General features: G+C 48.0%; 3 protein-coding genes across 5 annotated transcripts in view; 1 reads left to right on the top strand and 2 right to left on the bottom strand.

Moving 5' to 3' along the window:
- Positions 1-6: 6 nt before the first annotated feature.
- RPL27 (ribosomal protein L27) lies at positions 7-2,484 on the bottom strand. The gene is made up of 5 exons (XM_022558088.3): positions 2,397-2,484; positions 2,075-2,157; positions 948-1,117; positions 215-325; positions 7-102 (listed from the first exon to the last, which is right to left on the bottom strand). Exons 2-5 carry the CDS (start codon positions 2,153-2,155, stop codon positions 54-56), a joined length of 411 nt encoding a protein of 136 aa, XP_022413796.1. The 5' UTR covers positions 2,156-2,157; positions 2,397-2,484; the 3' UTR covers positions 7-53.
- Positions 2,485-6,750: 4,266 nt separating this feature from the next.
- On the bottom strand, positions 6,751-14,481 carry RUNDC1 (RUN domain containing 1). Of its 2 annotated transcripts, XM_022557878.3 has the most exons (6): positions 13,954-14,481; positions 10,681-10,839; positions 9,481-9,679; positions 8,891-9,010; positions 7,598-8,499; positions 6,757-6,868 (listed from the first exon to the last, which is right to left on the bottom strand). In XM_022557878.3, the coding sequence occupies exons 1-5, from the start codon at positions 14,449-14,451 to the stop codon at positions 7,634-7,636; spliced, it is 1,842 nt and encodes a 613-aa protein (XP_022413586.1). In that variant the 5' UTR covers positions 14,452-14,481; the 3' UTR covers positions 6,757-6,868; positions 7,598-7,633. The 2 variants fall into 2 exon arrangements, with proteins under 2 accessions (XP_022413583.1, XP_022413586.1); XM_022557875.3 differs by having other exon boundaries at positions 6,751-8,499.
- PTGES3L (prostaglandin E synthase 3 like) overlaps positions 12,969-16,651 on the top strand; it is an 11,391-nt gene continuing 7,708 nt past the window's right edge. For both annotated transcript variants that reach the window (XM_089900034.1, XM_089900033.1), the window contains exons 1-4: positions 12,969-14,982; positions 15,355-15,468; positions 15,589-15,655; positions 15,760-15,858. In XM_089900034.1, the coding sequence (XP_089756160.1) occupies positions 14,975-14,982; positions 15,355-15,468; positions 15,589-15,655; positions 15,760-15,858 (288 nt within the window). In that variant the 5' untranslated portion in view covers positions 12,969-14,974. The remainder of the gene's footprint in view (positions 14,983-15,354; positions 15,469-15,588; positions 15,656-15,759; positions 15,859-16,651) is intronic.

Here is a 16,651-nt window from a genome sequence, read left to right as displayed (position 1 = left end):
CATGGATTTTTTTTTTGTATTTTTGTATTTTTAATGACTGAAACAAGACAGACCTAAAACCGCAGCTTCTGAAAGAACCATTTGTTCTTGCCGGTCTTGTATCTAGAGGGGGGAAAAAAGGACACCAATGAGGGGAGGAATCACAGAAGACAAAACTGTCTTCATGGAGAACAGTGAAACCATACTCCAGCATTCACTACCAAAGCCTACTTACCTCTCCTCAAACTTGACCTTGGCCTCTCGTCGGGCCTTGCGTTTGAGAGCAGGGTCTCTGAAGACATCCTTGTTGACAACAGTTTTGTCCAAGGGGATATCCACAGAATACCTGGGGACAATGGCAGGAAGGTAGGAGCAGCCCACATGCTGCCAGGGCCTTCACCCCTCCGCCCCACTCCTGGGACATTGGCACATTAAGGTCTGACTCCACAGGAGCTATCATCAAAACTGTGCTAAAGTCCTGATGATATTCTTTGGAAATGCCCAGTTTTAACAAACTCATTTACATAGATTCAAGCCACTGAAAAACTTCACAATTCACTCTCAGTTTCCCACAACTACCCTACCCTATAATAACTATTATCCTTGAGAGTGGAAGAAGGCAGGCCAGATTCTATGCCTGTGTTTACTGTGGCTGGAAACAAATGGAACCACCTTTACTCAACACTTCAAAGAATTTTCAGGTGAGGAGAGAGACTGATCAAGAGCAAGTTTGGAAGAGGTTTTTCAATCCGGCTTTGCCAAGTCAGGGAAATCAATAGAAAACAACAGGAAAGTGAACACTTCCAAGATGGATTAAAGAGGCAACACTGGAAACCACGGCCAAATGACAAATTGAAAATGATGTCTCTTCCACTGTAGTGGCTACAAGGTTGTCTCCTTATTCAGCAGGGCAGAGAGTGGGAAAAGTTAGAAAAAGTCACTTTCATTCCCATTCTTGAAACGCTCACCTTGTAGGCATGAGGTGATTATAATTATAAACTTTCACGAAAGACTTGATCTTTGACCTCTTGGCAATTTTCTTCTTGCCCATGGCAGCTGTCACTTTGCGGGGATAGCGATCAATTCCAGCCACCAGAGCATGGCTGTAGGGTCGGTCTGAGGTGCCATCATCAATGTTCTGAATGAGCAATTACATGTTATTGTTTAGGCCCTTTGCTAGATGTAGGGCGTGTATAGAAAGAACACCCTCAACCCTTAGGCCTCTGAGACCCACTATTATAAAAATGACACAAAGCAGACGTTCTAAGTGCTATGCTAGATGCCCAAAGAGTAACAAGGAAAAGGGTGGTTTCCTTCCCACCGGGAAAAATCTGGAAGGGGTCCTGGGAGGTAAGAGATTTAAAATGTAACAATAGTTAACAATTATGAAGTGATTGCTATATGCCAAGCACTAGTTCTCAGGACTTAACATCTCTTAGCCTCCTCCAGGATTGCACTGCTAGGAATGGTTAGAGGCAGGATTCCAAACCTGGCTGCCTAACTCCAAAACCAGCCTCAGGTAGACGGAGGAAAGGGAACCAAGGGTGCCCCGGTGTCCCCAACAGTCAACAGCAGTGGTGTATGTGGCCAGGGCTTAGGAAAATCTCATAAAAAGCTAAAGACGTAGGTAAAAGGCAAACAGTGAACGGCTAGATTATGCTAAGTGACCACTTTAACTAGAAACAATTTCTCCTCTTTTTACGGAGTCCAGCTGCAGCACTTACTACCTGTTTGACCTCAGGTTAAACTTAACATCTCTAAACCTTCGCAGTAGAAAGTAACCTTATAGTTACCGCAAGGATTGCACATGACGACACCTATAAGGCAGTGCCAGGCACCAAGCAAGCATTCAATAAACGTCAGCCATTAGTATTATTTAAAGCCTCTGATGGAGAACGCGTTGGGTGTTAGCTGTCCAATTCAACTCCCATTTGTTATTATGCGTCTTTCTCTCTCAAAAGCTCTCATGCATTCACCTCCCCCCACCATTCGCAATGCTCAGTGGGTAATGCCCCCAAACTAGGTCTTGAATTCCAAGTTGCCCGCCCGCCCCATTCACGGAATACAAAGGGACACAGGTTCGCGAGGTTGGTACCTTTACGATGACCGCTTTGCGTCCGGAGTAGCGACCGGCCAGGACCAGCACCACCTTCCCGGGTTTCATGAACTTGCCCATGTCTGCAGAGAAAAGAGAAGGGGCCGCTCAGAAACCCGCCAGCTCAGGCTGTGGGCCCGAAACTTCAGCGGCGCTCACTGCGTCTCGGCTCAGGCCGCCCGCAGGTCCTGCTCGCAAGACAGGATCCGCTACGAAGCCGTCAGAGACCGAGGAATGAAAAGCACCCGGCACCACCCCGCAACTCGACCCCCAGGCCGCGGATGGCTGCGGATCATAATACCCTGCCCCAGCCGCTACTCACCGGCAGCAACCTCTCGGGCCTACAGCAGAGAAAGACAGACCACTTCCGCTTACCTTTCACCCCGGGGAGGGTGACCTCACTTCCTGTCCCGCCCCTCGGGCTTCTCCCCGCCTCTTGCGTGGCGCTCAGAATCTGTGTTGAGGGCGGAAGAAGCTCTTGAAGGGAAAGGAAGGCCTGGCAGCTTTTTTATTCAAATCAAACTTTATGAGCAGCTCCAGCAGTAGAAAGGGCAAAGCAGTTCTGCCTCCCCCGGAAGGCTTTTACGTGGACGCAGCTGCTCCTCTGCCCCCTGGTTGTAGTTCCTTTTTCTGGCGCTAGCGGGTGGGGGAGGCACAGTTTGAAATTTACTTCTTTTGCTTTGGAACAGTAAGAAACAAAATAGGACATTTATTAGTACCAACTGTGTACAGTTACGCATAAGGAAGAGACGAAGATCAATCAAACAAGGGAACTTGCCCTCAACATTTAGAGGCTAATGATGTCAGAGACATTTCCGACCAGAATAAAGGAGGGAGATGAAGGACGATTATGGTGATACTAGCAGCTGTGTACGCTGTGTCAGGCCAAGTTAATCTATTTACGTGTATTATCTCTTTTGATCCTCATAACGACCATAAGAGATAAGTAATGTTATCTCCATTCCACAGTTGAAGATACTGTGGTTTGGGGAGGTTAAGTAATTTGCCCCAAATCCACAGCTAGTACGTGATCAAGCTGGGAACTCAGATTCAAGCAGTCCTCCTGAGCCCATACTGTTTACCCAGTCACCAAATTGAGTACCCACTCTGTGCCAGGCAAGATGCTAGACACTTTAGGTAAGTCAACTGCTATTTAATTCTCAGGAATCTGCATCTTGGGTCTTTTCCTCCCATTTAGACATGAGGAAATTGAGATTTAGAGAGCCTAAGGCTCTGATCATCAACTCTGGGTTTGAACCCAGGTCTAGTTGGCTCTCAAACTGAATTATTTCCCATCACTTACTGGAAGAGTGTTTTTAGATGGTTCCTTAGGTGTCTTCCGAGTTCAAGAGAAAGAGAAACCATCTTATAGTTTTTGCTCATTTGAACACTGACGAATCTATAGGACTGGTCTTGGGCAAGACGTGGGAACAATCAGGGTTTCATCATTTCTCTTCTTCAGGCTCTCCAGGGACCAATTTCCCCTGCAGCCCTCAGGACTTCATTCCAATAGTTTATCACCCTGATTATGTACTTATATTTCTATATTTAATGAAAATGTTTTGTTTTAATTTGTAATATGACATTGTAGAGTTGTAAAGGAACTCAGAAATCGTCTACTCTGTCCTCTCAAAGATGAGAGGAAAGTTCTAGAGCAGCAAAGTCACGGAGTTGGTGGCGCAGATCAAGGTTCCCCCGTTCCCAAGCCGCTCTTGCCACTACACCACACGACCCTGTCCATTTCCACCTCCATGGTCTTCTTTCAGCCTCCTTATCTGCTTTTGTGTCTTTTGCTGTTTCTCTCTTGGAAAACAGAAACCAAACCCTGAAATCTTATCCTTGCCTTGAACTCTTATCACATACTAAAACTCTCCAAATCAAATTAGTAACTAAATCCTGTGAATTTTGCCTCACGTCTTTTAAATCTTTTCTATCCTTTTACACCTGCTCCCTAACTGATCCAGCTTCAGTTCTTTGTTTTCTCCAGTCCCTCCTCAAAACTTGGGGTGGGTCAAAAATTGCTTGGGATGCTTATTAAATATGCATTGCCAACTGAAGAGATTCCAGTTCAGGTCTGGTGTGGAGCCATGAGCTATAGATCTTATTTTTAGAAAGTTCTCTAAACACAACTCTTAAGTCCGCCACTTACCTGCCTGAAATCCTTCGCTGGCTCTCTGTACCAAAGTTTGAACTCTCACTCCCTTCCTATCTTCCTTGCAGTATAAGTTCCTGTCTCCTCCACACCCTTCACATACCACCTGGGTTCCAGCCAGCTCAACTACTCAAAGATCCGACCCCTCCTGAGCGCCAGGGTCTTCACGCAAGCTGTTCCATGTTTCGTTATTCTTCTCCTCCACTGTAGCTGGGCAAAATCCTATCCATCCTTCAAGGCCACTCTAGAATTCTCCCAGGCAGAATTCATCTCTTCCTTCTATATGCTCCCTCAGCAATCCAATCCATACTTAATTTTACTATAGAACATATTTCAGTTGGTTTGGATCAGTGGTTGTCAAAGTGTGGTCCCCAGACCAGCAGCATCAGCATAACAAGCGTGGGAACTTGTTAGAAATGCAAATTCTCAGAGCTACTGAATAAAAAACTCTGGGCTGGGGACGGAACCAAGCAATTTGTGGTTGTTTTTGTTTGTTTGTTTTAATTATTTATTTATTTTTGGCTGCATTGGGTCTTCCTTGCTGCGCGCGGTGTGGGGGGGGCTACTCTTCATTGTGGTGCTCTGGCTTCTCATTGTGGTGGCTTCTCTTGTTGCAGAACACAGGCTCTAGGAGCACAGGCTTCAGTAGTCGTGCCATGCACGCTCACTAGTTGTGGCACACGGGCTTAGTTGCTCCGCGGCATGTGGGATCTTTCCAGACCAGGGATTAAACCTGTGTCCCCTGCATTGGCAGGCGGATTCTTAACCACTGCACCACCAGGGAAGTCCCAGCAATTTGTGTTTTAACAAGCTACTCAAATCTCCAATTGGCTTGCTACCTCCTTTGCTAAACCTTGTGTTCCTTGAAGGCAGGGAGAGATAAGTTCTGAGCACCTAGCCTGGCCCAAGCAGTTGGTGGGTGCTCAATAGTGAATGAATGAAGGCAGAGCATCTTGGAAATCTTTAACGATGCCTTGCAGATCATACAATGGACCCTGCACTTTCATTGGATACATATCCATGGCTCTCTTTCATTCTGTTCTTGCATAGCCTTAGACCTCAGCTGACAGTCCCTCCTCTCCTCCTTCCTCCTGTCTGCCTCACTCCAAGCCAAGCACAGACCTCTGTCCTCAGTTATAATACAGATGTTATCAGTGACTAGCAGCTACGTGACTGCTGGCCTGCTGGCAGGCTTGTCTCTGTCTCTACATGTCTTTAAGTTTCATGAAGAACTTGGCAGAGCAATGGCTATCTGCCCATCTCCCTGCAGCCTTGTCCTTTGGCAGCTGAAATTTCTGGCAGGCATGTGGAAAATACCTGTTCATCCACAAAGTGATGGTGAAGTGAGGGGGTGGATAAAGGAGAGAGAGGAACAAAATATCTAGAAGCAGCATGATACAATGAGGTAAATTAACAGTATAAAGACCATAGGATTTGGATTCAGGCAACTTGGGTTCAAATCTCAGCTCTTCCAACATGTAAACGTGGACAAAATATTTAACCTCTGCAGTTCAGTTTCCTCAGCTATAAAATGCAGATAATATTGTCCTGCCTTACATGTAGTGAGAATTAAATTAGGATGGCACACACATAAAATGCTTCTCATCATGTTAGCATAAAAGCCTTAATACCAGTTTTTGTGAGGAACGGAAACATACTGGGGTGATCCAGGGCTATGCCATATGACTATAGCACTTATCACCCACCCTAAATGGTATCCAGACAAGTGAATTTAAAAGCACCAATTCCTAAAGTGGCATGTGTGGTGAGATCTGCTGTGGGGATAGGACTGTAGGTCTGGGCAAGATGGGATGATAATGCCAACGACACTTTCTCATGAATTTGTTCAAGGGGGATAGTGGGGGAAACACCACCAAAGCTGAGTTGATCCAGTGCAGGGGACAGAGAAGAGGCAGAAATGCCAGGAGCCAGGCATTGCTCAAGGAAATACTGATCTGGATCAGATACGCTGACAATGCTCAGACTTATAAACCAAAGCCAACAGTCTCTAAGGTGTTTGCAGAGAAGCTACACAAAATACTATGATTTTATTAGCAACCACAGATACCATTTTTCACAACATTTTACACTTATCCTGTTTCACGTGAAGGAGGACTAATTCTAATGAATGATCAATAATAGATCTTAAATAATATCTTACTGCAAACATTAAGTTAAAATGCACTACATAACAGTGCAGACCCGAAGCGCAGCTGGCAATTAAATACATGAAACGATGGTAAGTCAGTAGTGTTGGGAACCCATTTGGCTTTCCAGAAGGTGATATACTTTGCTCATTTTTGGGCAGTCCCAGAGCAGGATGCAAGCTGAATGGCAAATATGAACTAAAAAGGCTAAAGGAGACCCAATAGGACCAGTCTAGAGTCAGTTCTACAAGGAAATGCCAAGCCCCTTCTTTGTCACCAGTGATCTGCCACAGTTCCTACCCACGCTGTAGTATGATCACGTGGTCAGACCTCCTCCACCATCCAGCCTCCAGGACACGTGGAACACACCTTGGACACGTCTCCTTCTGAGAAGCTGGGAGGTGCGCAGAGGAAAGGTTACTCGCCAGAGGACATGGTACCAGATGGTGGCTGTCCTGGTAAACCAGCTCCAAAACCGAAAGACCATCATCTGGGCTGTGAGGAAAGGACCACGTGGTCAGGGACAGATTTCAGTTCTTACCTCTACACGAAAAAGGGCTCATATTAAAATCAACTGTGGGGAATTCCCTGGCGGTCCAGTGGCTAAGACTTGGCGCTTTCACTGCTGTGGGCCTGGGGTTCAATCCCTGGTCGGGGAACTAAGATCCCGCAAGCTGCTCGGCGCAGCCAAATTAAAAAAAAAAAAAAAAAAAATCAACTGTGGTAAACACCCTTAGAAATGCTGTTCTCAGATATTCCCACTCCTGGTTTTAGAGGCAGCTATGGAACGCACACGGCCTCCCCTGACCTTGGGGTCAGGAAGAAAGAGGCATCAGTATTCACAAAAGGAATTTGAATTCTGACCTAGGACTCTCTCAAACCTGCTTCAAGTGAAGGAAGGTGGCTCGCAACTCACTCATGCTGTCCCTCACCACTGTGAAGAGAATGGTTACAGCAACCTGGATTTTCTACAAATCAGACATGGCGTGAAGAGTGTGTGCCATGACCGACTTCTTTTCAACAGGCTCAAGTATATGTGCTCACATGTACACCGTGGTTACACGCCAGGGCAGAACCTTTTAACAAGAGGGTCTCCAGCATATCTTTCTGAGATGCTAAGTTGATGGGGGAGAGAGACTTTGCATCATCTGGCTAGGGAAAATGTCTTTAGCCCCTCCTCCTAATTCTTGCTCTTATCCTAGAAGACTAACCATCTATCCTTACTGAGCAAGATGCTGGTCTGGGGCCAGGGCATTCTCATCAAAAGGCATCTTTGATGTTCTTGAGCTGGCGCACAGCCAGGTCTACAGGGAGGCTGAACTTGAGGCTGCTAAGGCGGCTAAGCAGGTTGAGGGCACTCTCAAAGCCCGTGTGTGCCATGTAGCTCCAGGGCTGGTAGTGGGGCTCGATGAGCGACCCCGACTTGCAGATGAGGTTCACCCAGGACACGAGACGCTGCTCATTCAGCGCCATGCACACCAAGGCCTTCAGCTCCGAGTCTGCACTGCGCTTAAACGGGTCGTGCTCTGTCAGCACCACGTGGATGGCTGTCAGCAGGCTCTGCTTGGGCGTCACCACACTGCCTCCCATGACAGGCAGGGCGAAGGACTGTGAGAGCTTCCGGGCAGGGGATTCCACGTAAGCACGGCCGTTCTTAGCGTGGTAGTACTTTACAAAGAGCTCCCAGGGGTGCATGGCCTCGGGGGCCGAGGAGAAGGCCGGCAGCAGACAGGCGATGGGGGCCATGACGAGGCTCATCCCCGGTGAAGAGGCGTACAGTCCATGGGCCAGCAGGTCCCTCACGGCCACAGTCAGCTCCTTCCGCACAGCCACGGTCAGCTCATCCTTGCCTCCCAGAGAGAGGTCCTGGAGGCTGGCGGAGCTGCTGAAATGGTCGTGCGCCTGGTGCCTCAAGGCCAGCTGCTTCACCCTGTCTACTGACACCTCCAGCCTCTTCAATAAGGGAGAGTAGTCCCTGTCAGCCTGGTCCCTCTGCCACAGGGTCCGCGGGATCTGGCCCGTGGCGCAACCGAACTGGCTAACGGCGAAGATCTGGAGCACCGCCAGCACTCGCCGCATCAGGTGCAGCCCTGTCTCGCGAACGCTCTTCATGTCTTCTGCCTTCGCTGCGTAGAAAACACAACGACTCATCAGTGAGAGGCCACAGTGGTCAGAGGGACAGTCAGCAAGTCACCAACTGAGATCCAGTCTTGCTTCTGAGCCACAGTATGGGTCCCACGTGAAGCCAAGAGCCACCTAGGATGTCGCTGGGCTTACTTTTTTTGGTTAGTAATAATTATTTTGAGATATGATTCACATAACACTCAACTTACCCATTAAAAGTGTGTAATTCAGTGGGTTTAGTACATTCACAGAGCTGGGCAACCATCATCCCCCAAAGAAACCGTGTACCGTTGGCATTTCCTACTCCCTACTTCTCCCCGATCCCCCAGCCTAGGCAACCCCTAATCTACTTTCTGTCTCTATAGATTTGCGCATTCTGGAAGCTGTACTTACTTTTGCTGTTTCCTGGAGGTGGTCTGCTGCTGCCAGTTCTGCAGGAGCCGTTTCCTGTCTTCCCACTGGCCTTGCACTCACAGTGTCCACTACCTGTCTGTAATGGGCTTCCTACTTCATCTGCAATCAGAGGTTACAAAGAGGAGACATTTATTTAGCCTCTTTTTGGCAGATTTTTAAAGGCAAAATACTATTTACTAGTGCCTACCACGTGACAAGACTTTTACAAATAGTATTTCATCGTGTGGAACAGTGACTGGCACATACTAGCTGGCTCAATAAATAACTGCTGAGTGAAGGAAGCATGAATCATCATTTTATGGAGGAGGAGAGCGGGACTGAAGAGGTTAGGAACCTGCCTAACCTCATTAGTCTACGAAGGACACGAAGCCAGTAAGGGGCAGGGCTGAGATTTTAACTCTCTGGTTTTAAAATCCATGTCCTTTCTACTCCACCATGCTGGCTCCCTTACCGAGTGATCAAACCTCTTACATATACATCAAGGACTGGCACCTTTAGGTGTTAGTACTCAGAATACATATAATTATGATGACATCCAGCCACCCTTCTCTTTCCATCCCTCCTCTGACCTTGGATGAAGCTGATGAACATCTCGAGGTCTCGGATCTGAGTTTTCAGCTGCTCAACCAGCTGTTCTTTCACTCGGGCTGGGTTGACGATCTGAGCTACAGCTACATCCACACGCTGCCGAAGCTCCTCAGTGGACAGTGAACTGAGGTCCTCGTTCAGATTCATGTCCAGTTTCTTTATTAACTCATCGATGATCACCTATCAAGACTACAAGCCATGAGCACACCCTTTGGAATTTTCAGGGAGAGGGTTAGGAAGAAGGAGAATCTTTAGTAGTGTGCCTCCCTTCTACCCTTAAATGGAAATCAAATTTGTGAGAAAAATGGTGCAACTGCTGATCAAGGTGAGGGCACAGGCCTTTTACTTCTCTTATAGAAACAAGGACCCCTGGTTCCTCTCTGACAGAAATGGCTCCTCTCACTGCAAATTTTCTACCAGGCCAGGTAAATTTCACTCAAGAGAACAACAGTGTAAATGATCCAAAGTGGCTGATGATCCCAAAAGCCCCACAGTTAGCTTCCCCCATGGCCTCCAAGAGAATAAATACTGATTTCCCTTAGTTCCTAGTCCTTCTCATCCCTTCTTGCCTTACTACTCTAGGCAACTAAAGGAAAAGCTCTATGAAACATCCAGGCGTGTTACAACCAAAATATCCTAGTGACAGTATGAGGAACAATTTGAAAACCAGATAATGTATAACTCCAGCCCTGCCAGAAAAACAGCCACATCACAGCTCCAGAGAGACAAACATGTAACGGAGACTGTGTTTTGACTAACAGATTTACCTGTCTGCCCAGGTGTTGCTTTAATAAATACAGCATTAAAGTCAGGATTCCTGGAATATTTATTGACTGGTGCTGGGGGAGAAAACTAGTTTACATCATATGAAGTGCCCAAGTAGAACGGTTTCAATGATCAAATGAAAGAAATTATTGCTGTTATTATTATTTATTACTACTATTATTAATAATAATAGCCACCAAAAAAACAAAAAAGAGCTCTATCATCACATTAGAAAACTTTGGCATGTGTGTTTCCACATGTGAATAAAGACTGGTCCCAGGTAGCAGCAAAATTTCCCTTTGATATGGGCCAGCAGTGAGGCTGAGGGTGAGCAAGCTGGACAAGGCTGTCCTGTGAACGCTGGAAGGGACAAGGTAACCCGAGGCAGTGGAGGAGGCACCTCTGGATCTGCTCACCCGCTGCCTTTCCAAGACCACGGACTGTGGCAGGGAGTCGTAACTGCCTTCCTGATAGGCAAACGTCTCCAGGTCATCGAGCTGCGTTTTGAGCTGCAGTATCAGTTCCTTCTGCTTCTCCCTTTGGGTTTCCAGATGTTCCCGTTTCTCCTGCTCACTCTAAGATGGGAAAAGATTTGGGTTGATTTCACAGGAAAAGAAAAAGTCAGGGCACATTATGAATTCTCTTAAGCCAATAATGACTAGTAAAATATAAAATGTTTCCAAGTAACCTGAATGAAATACAGAATTCATGGGACACGTTAAAAAATGAGAAGAATTATTTCATCGGGGCAATTATTAAATGTGTGTTTTCTTTAAGAAAGTATTTGTCCTTCATTGGAAATAGGATATAAGTACAATGGAGCCTTTCATTAAGATTGCTTCCCACCCCCTCAGGTCTAGTTAAGATTGACACAATTTATCTCAGCCAAGACAGCCTCCCTGGAATTAAACATGCCATCCTCCAGAGCCAATTACCACAGAACAAGTCCTGAATACTTGCTACAGCCAAATTTTGCGAGAGAATCTGGAGGTAAGGGTGTACAGAGAGGCTTTATAACTCATACCAGTTTTCTTAAGGTCCAAAGCACCTCCAATATATTGCAAAATCAAACAAACACAGGTACCTGGGGCAGTGAAAAAAATTCAAAGCCAAGTAATAGGGGTGAGAAGGTAATTAGGTTTAAAAAAAAAAAAAAAAGTTCGATAAGGTTCCCTGACCAGTGACGCCTTTTCTCACTGTTGGCCACCCGGTAGTTTCTACATTTAAATGATGAAAAACCCTTCGGAGAGGTAAAGCCTTGCCAATGTATTCTCAAAAACTGGTTCTTCCTTGCCTTTTTTGAGTATCAAAAACAAAACAAAGCAAAACTAGCAAATCATTTACAGGTGTAAGGCTGCATTTTAAACTAGATGTCTATAATCTTAAAATGGTACTTACCAAGGCCTCCAGAAGTAAGGTATGAGAGAAAACAAATGAAAAACAACAAATTAACTGTTTGTTTAGCTATTTAAAAAGCAATCCCCTTGCTTTAGCTTTGCTCAATATGAAAGCAAGCCTTTTCTCAGGGGAAAAAAAAAGCTGCCTCTCCAAAGCTTTCCCAGTGTCGTGGTTTTTTCTTAGAACCCTGTTCTTCTCCCCAACTTAGTGGCCTAGCTATTCTTTAAGAGGTTTCCTCGATTTCCCCAGGCAGAACCAATCACTTCCTCTGTATTTTGTACACACTTCTACTCTAGCTCATGTCACATTATAATGATTTGTTTAGGATTCTGTCTCCCCAAGTCTATGAACTCCTTAAGGGCAAAGGCCCTGACTACGCCCAGGGCCTAGCACTGTGTCTGGCACAGGGTAAGCTCTCAGTACACATTTGCTGTATGTTACTGAATGCAATCAGGTTCAGAAGGCCACATTCCAAATAATGAACTCTTTCGGAAAAAGCTGTCTAACCAGCCCAAAGGGAAAGGACTAGGGAAACTTAGTTTTTGTTTTCATTGTATCCCATCCCAACATTATGAAGCCAAAGAAGAAAGAAACCAGCCATAGATCCTGATTCCATTTTCATGACTGTGTCTGCTGAACGCTGTTACCTGCCATGGTAATTACTGAGTATGCGATTTGCTGGAGTGTGGGCAAACATGTTTACTAGGTGAGAACAATAAGCTCTGGTGCAAGGCAGGAAATAACAGAAATAATTTCCAGTATGAAGCGAGAGAAAATACTGGTTAAAAAAACAAAAAACTGGAACTGATAAGTAGTAAATTGTTTGGTTCTAACATGTCCCCACTTTGGCACCACCTGTTCATGTGTCAATATATGCACACAAGATTACAGCTGCTTATTAGGTGTTTCGAGCGCTACAGTTTTGTTTTTTTTTTTAAGTTGTACACTGTTTCTAAAAGTAAAAACGGACAACCAAAAGAGCACCACATCCACAACAAACCTTTGGTGCTCCTCACTCCTGAACAGGGCCTGACCACAGAAATTTTTTCTATCCTACCTGTTCCTTAAAAGTCTGGCAATTTGGGCTTCCCTGGTGGCGCAGTGGTTGAGAGTCCGCCTGCCGATGCAGGGGACGTGGGTTCGTACCCCGGTCCGGGAAGATCCCACATGCCGCGGAGCGGCTGGGCCCGTGAGCCATGGCTGCTGAGCCTGCGCGTCCGGAGCCTGTGCTCCGCAACTGGAGAGGCCACAACGGTGAGAGGCCCGCGTACCGCAAAAAAAAAAAAAAAAAAAACAGTCTGGCAATTTGAGGACTTGTGCAAGGAGCTGTGGGTATACGGAAAGAAGGGTGGAACAGTAAACACAGGACTGCACTGGAGACATTTCAGATTAAAATAAGCAAGTCAGTTTCTGCTACTGATAAGTCTTCTTGGTTAAAATCAATTTAAGCGGGAAGAAAGCCACATATGGGTTGTAACCTAAATAAGAAGGTGGAGAAAAAACAGCGAGTCTCTTCCAACAAGCCATCTACAATTGTGCACTTCCAGAGGTTCAAAGACTGTAAGGAAACGTCCCCTGGGGCTGTCATACAAATTCTCAGCATTCAGTGTCGACTGGCTGAATGAATCTTGTCACAGTTACCAAAGGGGCTTCCTTTAGAATACCTGGTTATTAAGTAGGATGGGGAAGGAGTTTTAAAATACCAGCATTAGGAAATTCACATAATTAGGACTTGTGTTTCTTACAATTACTAAGAGACCTTGCTGTTCACCAAAGCTCTCACCCAGACAAGAGTCTGAAGATTAAAGACATTCTCTAGATTCTAGGAAAGCACGGACAGGGAGTACATCTAAATTTCCACGGCTTTCAATTCACTTGCTCTTCTCTAAGCAATTTTCTCAATCTCCAGGCTCGGAGAACTCTAACAGCAAATATGCTGAGGGCTTAGGTTCTTGAGGCGACGGCAAGGTGAGCGGGAGCAGCACTGTTTCAGTTGGCTGCTCTGTTGCCCTCTGAACACTCTCCTCGCTCATACCTCTTCTGCCTCTCACCTCATCACACCTGCATCTCTTCCCACACCTTTGGTGAACACCTCTCACCGTCAGCTTCCCAGGCCTCTCTGTCCTCTTGCCTTTCAGCAGGTCCCGAACACCTGTCTGGTCTCTTCTGGGACACGCATAGCCACCTAGACGAGCCGGCTTCTCACCAGTGCTACCTCCGTCCGCGTTAGCATCGCCGCCCACCTACCCCTCTATTCCCATATCCCTCGGGGCGCGGCCCCAGCTGTTCACCTGGTCCTCGCCCCGCAACCGTGGCCGGTCCCCCGGCATCCCGTCGCCATCATCGCTGGCGGGGTCCTCTGGGCTCCCGTAACCCAGGACGTGAGGGCAGCCGCGGAAAGCAAAGTCTTCGAGCTCGCTCAGGAGGCGCTGCTGCTCCGCCGGCGCCCCGCGCACCACCTGCCGCAGGCGGAACTGCACTTGCGCGAAATGCGAGGACAGCGCGAGCAGCGCCGAGTCCAGCCGCCGCCGCTCGGCCCGCAGCCGCCGCAGCGTCCGGCCCGGCGAGTCCGGTGGGGAGCCCGGGGCCGCTCCGGGCTCCTCGACCGCCGCCTCTTCCGAGAACGCCGCCGCCCCGGGCCCGGCCTCTGCCACCGCCCCCACCGGCGCCCAGCGCACTGCCTCGCACGGCGGAAGCGACTCCTCTTCCTCCTCCTCTTCGTCCTTCGCCTTTGGTCCAACGGCCGCTACCCCCGTTACCGGTTCAGCAGCCGCTTCGAGAGCCGCCATGTTTCAGGAAACGCCGCCGGACGTCAGCCACTCCCCCCCTGCTGCCATGGCAACGCCGCGCTGGCTGGGAAACCCGGAGGAGCGGATGGGCGGGGCCCAGACGTCACCTAGTTCAGACGTCATCCAGGGCCGGCCTTCCCTCGGGACTTAATTCTGGCCAGTAGTTTTTTTTTTTTTGAGCGCCTGCTGTGTGTCGGACACTGAGTGTGCTAAGCATTGGAGAAACAGGCGAATGAAGTCGGGACAAGCCCTTCCATGTGTATCGACCTCTAATCCCGGCGGGCGGGTCGTCTATTCCTAACGTGTGTATTTCTGGAGACCCCAAGACGTGAAGGGCTGCAGGGACTATGCTCTCCCAGAGTCTCTTTGGAGTGCGGATCCCTTGGCTTAGGCCACGTTCCCACTTCTTCTAAACCCTTTCCCCAACCATGTAAGGAGAGGCAGCTGCTGGGGGCGTCCCCAGGATCTAAAGATAGCGGCCCCTGCCTCGGATTCCAAACGCCTTGGGGCAGCGGGAGCCGCCATGGCACGGTAAGTGCTTCTGGCCGCCTCTTTCACTAGAGATTCCTTTCCCCACGTTTTCTGGGCGCTCCAGGTTCTGCGAGGTCCCATGGGAACCCCGGACCCCAGGTCTCTGTATCCTTGGGGTGCTGAGGGGAAGTGTGACCTGAATGTTCTCCATAACTCCCTACCTCTCTACTCTCGCACATTCGGTTCTCCTCAGGTTCATCTTCACCGCACACCCCAGTCTCGTCACTCGCCTTCCACCCCCTTCTGTCTTATTTAGCTTCGCTTTGACCGTGCTGTAGCATAAAACGTCCCTGTATTTTCCCCAACCTTTCCCAAATGCCCTCAGTCTTCCCTCTCGCACCCCTATGAAGCCCCACCTCAACTCCTCTTCAGGCAGCATGCTCGGACCCTGTGGTACGACAGGCCCAAGTATGTGTTCATGGAGTTTTGTGTTGAGGACAGCACCGATGTCCACGTGCTCATCGAAGACCACTGCATTGTGTTCAGGTAATCCCCTCCCCCTCCACTGCTGCCAGGGCCTGGCTTCTTGGGAACGTTTCCCTTCTCCTAATGCCCCCACACTCCACACTCAGCCTCCTCGTCTCCTTAGCTGCATTGTCTCCTCAGCTGCAAGAATGCCGATGGAGTGGAGTTTTATAATGAGATTGAGTTCTATGCCAAGGTGAACTGCAAGGTAAGGGTGGGGTGGGGCAGTAAGGGCTGGATGGGAAGGTTGCTTGGGAAATGGAGATTCATTCTAAACCTCAGACCCTAAGAATGATGCTCTCTATCTGGCAGGACTCGCAAGATAAGCGCTCTGGCCGCTCCATTACTTGCTTTGTGAGGAAATGGAAGGAGAAGGTGGCCTGGCCCCGACTCACTAAGGAGGATATCAAGGTGGGTGTGCGGGAAGTGGCCGCTTTTTCTCCTGTGCTCTCTATCTGTGTACCCAGGTTGACAAGTTAGGTCTGGGACTTGCCCTTGGCTCCTTTCCCACCAACATTCAGTTACTCACCAGGTCCTGCCTATTTGACCTCTTAAATAGAATCCATGATTTAATCTCTTCCTAATTCAGGCCTTATCCATTACTGGGTGAGGTTTGTTGCATATTTTCAGCACCACCCTCAATCCATCCTCTGCATTCCTCGCAGCGTGGTCTGTTTAAAACACACATTTGACCCTGTCACTTTTCCTCTTAAGACCCTCCAGTGGCTTCTTTTCCCCTAAAAGTTGAAAATTGGCTGCATGCTGGCTGGATCTGCCTCTCAAATTTGTTTTAGCAGTCTTCAAAGTGTTAAAAATTATTTTGATGGGCTACTGACATTTAAAAATGTGGAGATTTCAGACATCCCTGATGGCTCAGTGGTTAAGAATCCACCTGCCAATGCAGGGGACATGGGTTGGAGCCCTGGTCCTGGAAGATCCCACTTGCTGTGGAGCAACTGAGCCTGTGCGCCACGACTACTGAGCCTGCGCTCTAGAGACCGTGAGCCACAACTACAGAGCCCACATGCCACAACTACTGAAGCCTAGAGCCCGCGCACCGCAACAAAGAGTAGCCCCTGCTTGCCGCAACTAGAGAAAGCCTGCGCGCAGCAACAAAGACCCAAGACAGCCATTAATTAATTAATTAATTAATTAATTATTTTAAATGTGGAGATTTCACCTTTCAGCCGGAACCGCCATTTTC

Source organism: Delphinapterus leucas, chromosome 19 (genome assembly GCF_059928025.1).
Source record: "Delphinapterus leucas isolate spDelLeu-1000000601 "Yukka" chromosome 19, BTC_Dleu_Yukka2, whole genome shotgun sequence".
In the NCBI taxonomy this organism is placed as follows: Eukaryota; Metazoa; Chordata; class Mammalia; order Artiodactyla; family Monodontidae; genus Delphinapterus; species Delphinapterus leucas.
Note: the sequence above shows the minus strand (reverse complement) of the source record. Positions and strands in the feature narration are given on the sequence as shown.

What these genes read in the sequence shown, in the direction of transcription:
- RPL27 (XM_022558088.3), bottom strand. Translation starts at nt 2,155, where the DNA reads ATGGGCAAGTTCATGAAACCCGGGAAGGTGGTGCTGGTCCTGGCCGGT. An exon ending in AATCACCTCATGCCTACAAG is followed by an intron (nt 326 to 947) that starts GTGAGCGTTTCA and finishes CATTGTCCCCAG; the next exon opens with GTATTCTGTGGATATCCCCT. An exon ending in AAGGTCAAGTTTGAGGAGAG is followed by an intron (nt 103 to 214) that starts GTAAGTAGGCTT and finishes TCCCCCCTCTAG; the next exon opens with ATACAAGACCGGCAAGAACA.
- RUNDC1 (XM_022557875.3), bottom strand. Translation starts at nt 14,451, where the DNA reads ATGGCGGCTCTCGAAGCGGCTGCTGAACCGGTAACGGGGGTAGCGGCC. An exon ending in GGTTGCGGGGCGAGGACCAG is followed by an intron (nt 10,840 to 13,953) that starts GTGAACAGCTGG and finishes TTCCCATCTTAG; the next exon opens with AGTGAGCAGGAGAAACGGGA. An exon ending in ACCTCCAGGAAACAGCAAAA is followed by an intron (nt 8,500 to 8,890) that starts GTAAGTACAGCT and finishes TTTTCTACGCAG; the next exon opens with CGAAGGCAGAAGACATGAAG.